We start from the raw sequence: 8,095 nt of genomic DNA, 5'->3' as shown, positions 1-8,095 counted from the left end.
AGACGTCAACACCATCCGAACGCTCATTTTGAATGAACACGTTTTTGCAGAAAAAGGGGCATTTTATTGTTTTTCTAGAGAGTTTTCTAGAATCCATGAATTGAATTTCCTCGGCCATCCTTCCCATTTTACAAACACTTCTTTGGTTTTTCCACGACCCCTCCTTTTCAGTATTTTTTCCACTCTATAGGTAACATCCTCAGACTTGACAACTTTTTGAAGCTCAGATTCGTAGAAGGTACCTTCTATAGGATCGTCTGCCCAATCTTTTACTTTGTATACAGGTATTTTACCCCTTTTGTATCTTTTACTCACTTTGAAAAATTCTTCGGTCCATTTCTGTTGGTAATCTCTTTGAAAAGGGTGCTTAAGCTGTGATATTCTGACAGTATCTCCAACTTTTAACTTGAAAAATGGTTTTACCCTTTTTTTCGTTGTTTTCTTTGACTTAAGCAGATTCATTTTTAGCGGGTCTGATTTTGTTTTTCTTCCCGAGAGATAAGCATCGAGTCTTATTTCATCAGCATTCCCCTGATTGACAGTGGCTGGGGCATTACCACCCAACGATCTGTGAGGTCTGTTGTTGTAGCTTTCCACCAAGTCTTGTAACACATTCACAAATCGGTAAGTTCTGTTTTTCATGAAATAGCGATACATAAGGTTCTTCATAGTACGGATCACTCTCTCGGCATAGTTTGCTTTGGTCTCATTTTGCGTGTATATGACGTTAATTCCTTCTTTTTTCAGATATGTCTTTACCCAACGATTTTTGAATTCGCTACCTTTGTCTGTTCTAAGAGTGTGTGGTTTTCGTTCAGTTTGAAAAACTGATTTTAGACCATCGATAATGTTTTGATGATGTTTATTTCTTAAGGGGATTATAAATAAATATCGACTAAATATATCAATTAACACCAATAAGAATTTGTAGCCGTCGTTGTGGGACGATATATTACTGACGTCAGCTAAGTCACCATCCCACATTGAGTCGATTGTGTTCACTATCACTTTAGAGCGCGGGAATGTCTTACGAATTGGCTTATAAAGACTATAAGGGTCTTCGTTGTTTAAAAATTGTCTTATTCTCCGCCTGCCAATCTTGTATTTACCTTCTTGTTTAACGGCTTGATACAACTTTTCGGGACCTGCAAATGCTCCCGGTTTACCGGGAGTGTAGTAGAGTTCCTTTAAGTAATCCGTGTAGTTTGACATACTGAGATACACTGATAATCTAAGTTCTCTATTCACATCTTTTATATTCAAGTAACAAACAATAAAACAGACTACTTGTTCATTTTTTTAATTTTCTGTAAGAATGAAAAAATACATGAATTGATATATACAATTATTCTTTCATTAATTATTTTGGATTCAGTATGCATGACCATAATGTCAATCAAGATCACTCTCAATTGATTCGGTGTCCTGTAAATCACCCACGTTGCATTCCATGGACCTATTGTCTTGGTCATCGTAACCGAACGGGGTACATTCTGTACAGTTTAACATCCCAATCTGATTCTGATGAGAATCGCTAAACATGCAGAGTTCGGCATCTTGTAGTTCTGGAACACATTCATGTATCTCGTTGAGAGCATCTCTAAGTCTGGCTAATTTGTTTCTGTTCAATGTGACTCCTTTCTTTGTCGGTATGGGTTCTGGGGCATCGTCGGGCTTCCAAAAGTGCCTTATATCCACTGTAGGGTAACCTGATGACAACGAAACAAACACGCCACCGCCAATATGCCACTGTACCTCTCCATCCTCTCTTCCAACGTTGTCTATGAAGTCTTGGATATCTGGTAAAAGGGATTCAAATTTTAACCAACGAGCCAAAGTAAAGGTAACTCCTTTCTTGGTGGCAATGAGACGACCGTGAGATTCTGTGAGATGACGGATGTGAACATAAAGCGTTCCCTTGAAAGACATGACGGTGAGAAACAGGTCATTCAAGTCGTCCAGACCTATCCTACATCTTGGCCCCTGAGACTGTTGGTGTGTAGCTTTCTTTGATTCGTTTCTGGAATCCCGTATTTCTTTGGTAGGGATGACCAACGATCTTGCCATGGCTAATTTTTTTTCGTATTCAGACTTCGTGTCATCGTCATTGTTCATTAAGAGTCTCGATAAATCAGCTTGATTGGCTTTCATTAATGCCACTCTGAGACCCATAAAAGCCCTCGATCCTCGGCGTAAAATGATACTAATCAGTTTTCTGTTTTGGTCATAACTAGTTTTCTCGGCTTCTATCTGTTGTCTCATTTCATCTGTTATTATGTTTGATGCGTACAGATGTTCTGCTACTCGAATCGCCATCATCTTCTTCACCAATGTGGAGTAGTTTGCTTTAATAAGGTTTTGATGTTTATTCTCCATATCTGTTCGCAGCAGCAAGAATCTCGCAAGAAAGAAAATAAACTTGTATCCTCTCTGAGACTTGCTCAGTACTGGTGAATATCTTTCAAATCGATAAAGTTTATATAAGATTTAATCACGTGGGTCTATGACTGTATACTCCCACTTGACTGTGTACTGCCCAAATGACTGTGTACTGCCCTCTCGATTGTGAGGCATTGGTGTAGGTGGGGTTCTGGGTTTCACTGTTAAGTGCACATGTTTTCAATTTTTGAGGAAGCATGGGTAATAAGACATCCTCTGTTTGTTGAATTCTTCTCTTCAAATGAGCTCTATCTATGGCATGTTGCATCCAAATCCCTCTCCTTTCTTCGTAAGGTATCAAAATTATTTGTACATGGTCATTAAATTTAAGGCAGCCGCTCCCTTTTTGCATCTCTAATATGTTTTGAACTGTGGAGAGTATTTTTTAGGCATAACACGGCGTTTCAATATGTATTCTTCAGATCCCCAACTGTCTGCTATTGAATACCCTTTTTTCATTTTTTCTTTAAAATCAGCTATGCAATCCTCCTTTTTGTCAAACCATTGACTTTCTAGTAATGTCCATTTTCTCTCGTTTCTTCTTAAAGCGTTCCAGGCTAAAATTTTCCATTTGTATTGCTTTTCCTGAGTTTCCATTTTTTATAACAACACGAGTAAAATGTATGCGGTATTTATTGATATTTTCTGTGACGTCGGTGACTGTGTACTCACCCTTGACTGTGTACTCACTATGATCTCAACCACCCACATTGACTGTGTACTCACCCCTTGACTGTGACCTCAATTATGACCTATGTGGGCGGGGTCTGGAAAACCCCATGACGTCATCGTGACTGTATACTGACTGTGTACTGTCCCCCTTACTACTGATGTCCTTTTTATTGGTAAAAGAAAAGGGAAAAAGCAAAGAAATACTAGCAAGATATCCTCATCTAATAAAAAGCCGCGTGGAATAGGTAATAGACGTTGGACTGTTACAGTTGTATGTTTACCAAACAAAGATTCAACTTCTATTCCAACTGCACTGCAGAAGGAAACAAATTTCAAGGCTGGCCTTGGACCGAAAAAAATCTGCCTATCAACCAATGACACTGAATCTGAGGTAATGGAAAAAATATCTTCAGATGCTATAGATGAGAATTCTGAGAATTTGGGAATTCCTCAGTTACAGACTTGTGGAGGGTTTGAGCTTTTAAAATGCAGACAGAATTGTCGTGACTTAACACTGTTTGTAAAGAGCAAATACTACAAGTGGAAGAGTATCGTATTAGGGTTAAGACTCCTAAATGAAGCTTAAAAATAAATATGAAAATACGAGACCCCTGACAGGTCCATCCAAGGGCTATGGTGACTGTCAAGGCGGTGGGCCTCTTGGATTTAGATAATGCAAAACATTTAGTGCAATTTAACTCCTAAATTGCAAAATAAAATTCAAGTTGATTGGGGGGAAAATTCAAGTTGATTGGGGGTTCATGTATCTCATTTTCACTAGGCCTATAAAAAAAAATGTGTGTTTAGGGTAACATTAATGAAAAAATTAGGTTAGGTAGGTAGGGATATTTTTTTATTTTATCATATTATATCTCCCCTTTCATGGGGAGACATATTGTTTTTCTCGACTTTCTTATTCTTATTCTTCTTATTAAGGTCTTCCGTTTCCAACGGAAGACCTTATTGTTTTTGCTTTGTTTCTTTTTCCCTATTATTAAGGTCTTCCGTTTCCAACGGAAGACCTTATTGTTTTTGCTTTGTTTCTTTTTCCCTATTATTATTATTTTTTTTCTTTTTTTTTTCTTACAAATTTTGTGCACACAAGTTCTCGGAAACGGCTTGGTCGATTTTTGCAGCTTTAGACACGGGTAGCAAGTTTTAAAACAGACTTCTGAGAAAATCCCTCTTTACAACTTTTAAAACAACTGTTCCTAACCAGTTTAGTAGCAAAAAACACACAGCCATCCACAAAGGCACGAGAGTTTGTTTACATCAAAGTTACACATGTGCTTGAAAATCATGTATGAGCCTTTTCACACCCCTGCCGAAACAACTGGCATCCATACTTGCAAACTGACCCGATTTTTCAACCCTCCACCCGATTATTTTTTATGACCCGGCGGGTCAAGCTTTTCACCCGATTTTTGTCAAACAACCCGAAAAACTCCTGATTTCCGGATTTGTTTCGGAAAATATGTAGCGCATTGGACATCCAGTTATGAACTCAAGCTGAGCTTGGATTTACGTAAACAATGCCGATGGCTATTACAGCGAAGTAATTGTTAGGCTTAATTATTATCGTGAGTTGTTTTAACAAACCGAGGGTTTAAATTATTAAGTGCGATGGCTTCCAAATAGAAGAGATCTTTATCGGGGCCAGCAGAATCAAAACCAAAAACGACTTTATTTTCCATACATAATATAATCCGAAGCTTTTTGAAAAATAACATAAAATAGAAGAAGTGTGATCTTAGAAACTCATATACTTTTAGAGACAATAATAAATGATAAAAAAAACTTGCACTCAGAAGCAAAATTTGACATACCTGCCTTAGTAAAGACTCTTGTGCTGCCAAACAGTAATACTGATTCAGAAAGAGCTTTAAGCATTGTTAAAAATTCACACGTTTTTGCTCGGAACTAAATAATGAAAATTAAGTACCCTACTGTCTTGTAAATTTACCCGGTCTGTTGATTGCTTTGAGTACATACCAACATTGGAAGTATTAAACAATTCAAAATCAGCAACTGTTAGTTACAATGCTTCTTTGCAATAAAATATTACACACATATTTTAACACATTTTTGTTGTATACACCTTTGAAATGCATAGTAAATATGTCGTGAATGTCGTTATGCGCTATGACCAGATTTTTTACTTTCCAAATCTGGTCATGACCAGATTTTTACATGTTGGAGGTTGGCAAGTATGCTGGCATAAAAATTCAAGTGACCTCGAATTTTTACAAAAGTGGGAAAATCAGGCAGTTTACACGTTGTTTTTTATCTCATAAAAAACTACAGTTCCTGTCGCCGGCGGAAAACCCCTAAAAACGAAGGGAAATTCGGGAATTATTTTGCCTCGGCCATATTTTGACGTGAACCTTCGGAAAAATAGTGTTGTGAGACCATAAATGTATGTCGCTTAAGGGCTAAGGATGTTAAAAATGTGCGAATTACCTTTACTTTTTCAGGATAGAAATGTTTCTATGGGCTAAGATAAGAGGGGTGCCCAATCAAATGAGATGGCCTGTAAAAGCTCTATCTGAGGATAATGAGGATGATGTTAGAATTCAAGTGTATTGCTTGTCCGATGATGCTATGTGAGTATTCATAATTAATAGTTCTAGTAGAATCTATTCTAAGTAATTAACAATGATTATTGATTTAATAATGGTAAATGGATATTTTAGTTTGTAATAAATCCATTTCTATATTGCATTAACATACATATAGCTCTATTCTCTAATATGATTCTGTGTGTCTTCATTTGTGAAATGTGCAATATATTACATGTATTTTGACTTCATTTGGGCAAAACCAGCAGGCATTTCATGTTTGCTTTATTTGCCATGATGTCCACCTCTCTGAATATTTTTATATTCCGGTTTCTTAAGAGGAGGTTCTCCTATATAATGATATATAAAAAAAATTATTTTTATTTTTATTTTGGCTAAATTAAGGTGATGATTGCAATTCATATGACTTGTAGATTTTCTCTCAAGAGAGGTGATGTAGAACCATTTGAAAATATCCCGAAATGGGGAAAAAAAGGCAAAAAGTATATAATATATACAATTCAATGGTTGAATTTTAATTATCATTTAAAGAGGAAGGAAAGTCAAACATAATTTTATTTATATTAATAAAGTAGTTTAAATTATCACATGTAGTAAAGCTGTTTTGAAAATAAACTAAAAAGTTAAGCTTTAATGCATGTTTGAAGTTAGAGAAATCGTAATTAATGGAAGCTGACATGATGTAGAACTTTTTTGTATAAAAAACCAAAAAAATGATTATTTTGACGTCACACCATCTATTCTGGTTTGGTTTACATATACAATGTACAAAGTGCTCTGAATAAAATGCTTACTTGTGCCTTTCTGTTATTCAAGTAATCGACTGAAGAAAATTGATGATGTTTAGGTTCACACGTCAATCTAAAGAATAAGTACAAGTATGCATAAATATATGCATTTTTATCAAATAAATGACAGCTGTTAATCTCCTATCATTCAAGGTTGAAACCAGCCTTGAGTAAATTTTTATTCCAAGTCAAATTCTTCGCTGTAAGTATGTTATAATTGTAATTGGGCTGTTTAAATATTTTCTCTTAAGTCGGAATTACCATGTCGAAATAAAAACGGGAGACATTTTCTACAATACTTGGCATCTACGTGGAGATTTCCTTTGTCTCCAACACTTAACTTATTCAACGAACATGCTGTTTGAGGTTGGTTTGTAATTTAGTGGAAAGTCAAAGGTAAAAGAATGGTATCAAGTCGATATTGTTTCAGAGTTTCCAGAACTTGTTATTTAGAGTGAATATCATGATTTACTAATACTGATGCTATGTTGATAAAACAAACCTGAATAGATGGTGGGACGTCATAGATTAAAGTATGGCAGCTCCCATAGTGGCGGGAAATTTAAATAAAGCGATCGATTTTCTTGATTTGTTCTTTGTTCCGAGGGTTCTTAATGAAAATAAATACAATTTACAATTATAGTAGATGAATATATTTAGTATACAACATATTTTGAGTTTCCTTCCCCTTTGACAACAAAATGCTGTCCAGAGTTTATGCTTGTAGTCAGAATTAAATGTAGGGGGTATATATTTTTGATTATGAGAAAATACACTGCACCTGTGCATGGACTTCATGTTTCCAACTTTCATGTTATGATAAATACAAGTTTTGTTAATTTTTACAGAAACTGTGAAAACTATCTTGCCTATTACATAAAAGATAAAAGCAATTCAATTTGGGGGTTATTTTTTTGTAACAAGATTATTTCAAACTTGCATGAACTCTATCTCAGCTGTTTACATGCATTATAAAAAGTTCAACTATTAATAGTCAAGTTCGGTTTTACTAATTGCCACAAACTGTGTGGATCCAATTTATATTGTGTATGTACAGTAATTTCTTCAGGAGCCAAGCATACTAACTGAAAATGAACAGTATATTTTCTTTCTATGTTAACATTTAATTTTGTTCAAATTATTGTTAAATAATTAGGTCTTTCCACCTTTCAGGTGAAAGACCTATTGTATTTCTTATGTTTTTTATTATTAGGTCTTTCCACCTTTCAGGTGAAAGACCTTTTGTACTTCTTATGTTTTTTATTATTATTTTTCTCCTCTATTTTCCACGGGAAAACTTTTTTATTTCAAGAGATATTGAAACAAATTTTTCTTTATGTGATTGAACATTAAAAGTTATGATACCAAATGACCCTGTGCCTAATGACCCCAAGAACTTGAAAAGTTATTGCCCTTTTATACGAAAAGCTTGTTATCGCTACTCCTCTGAAACCATAAGAGATAGAGATTTGGAACTTTTACCATTGTCTTCAGTACACTTAGAGGATTCTTCAATCTATTCATACCAAAAGGATCTGAGGCCCCCTTTTAGCAGGTATTGCCCTTGAAAGTATTTACATTTCCATAAAATCACTTCCAACTTTTTTATTACTTATC

The 8,095-nt window shown here is 35.3% G+C and overlaps 1 protein-coding gene across 1 annotated transcript; it reads right to left on the bottom strand.

Moving 5' to 3' along the window:
- Positions 1 to 1,392: 1,392 nt before the first annotated feature.
- Positions 1,393 to 2,423, bottom strand: LOC117688244 (uncharacterized). The gene has a single exon (XM_066087456.1). It carries the CDS (start codon positions 2,374 to 2,376, stop codon positions 1,393 to 1,395), a length of 984 nt encoding a protein of 327 aa, XP_065943528.1. The 5' UTR covers positions 2,377 to 2,423.
- Positions 2,424 to 8,095: the final 5,672 nt, after the last annotated feature.

Source organism: Magallana gigas, chromosome 1, assembly GCF_963853765.1.
Source record: "Magallana gigas chromosome 1, xbMagGiga1.1, whole genome shotgun sequence".
Classification (NCBI taxonomy): domain Eukaryota; kingdom Metazoa; phylum Mollusca; class Bivalvia; order Ostreida; family Ostreidae; genus Magallana; species Magallana gigas.
Note: the sequence above shows the minus strand (reverse complement) of the source record. Positions and strands in the feature narration are given on the sequence as shown.

What these genes read in the sequence shown, in the direction of transcription:
- LOC117688244 (XM_066087456.1), bottom strand. Translation starts at nt 2,376, where the DNA reads ATGGAGAATAAACATCAAAACCTTATTAAAGCAAACTACTCCACATTG.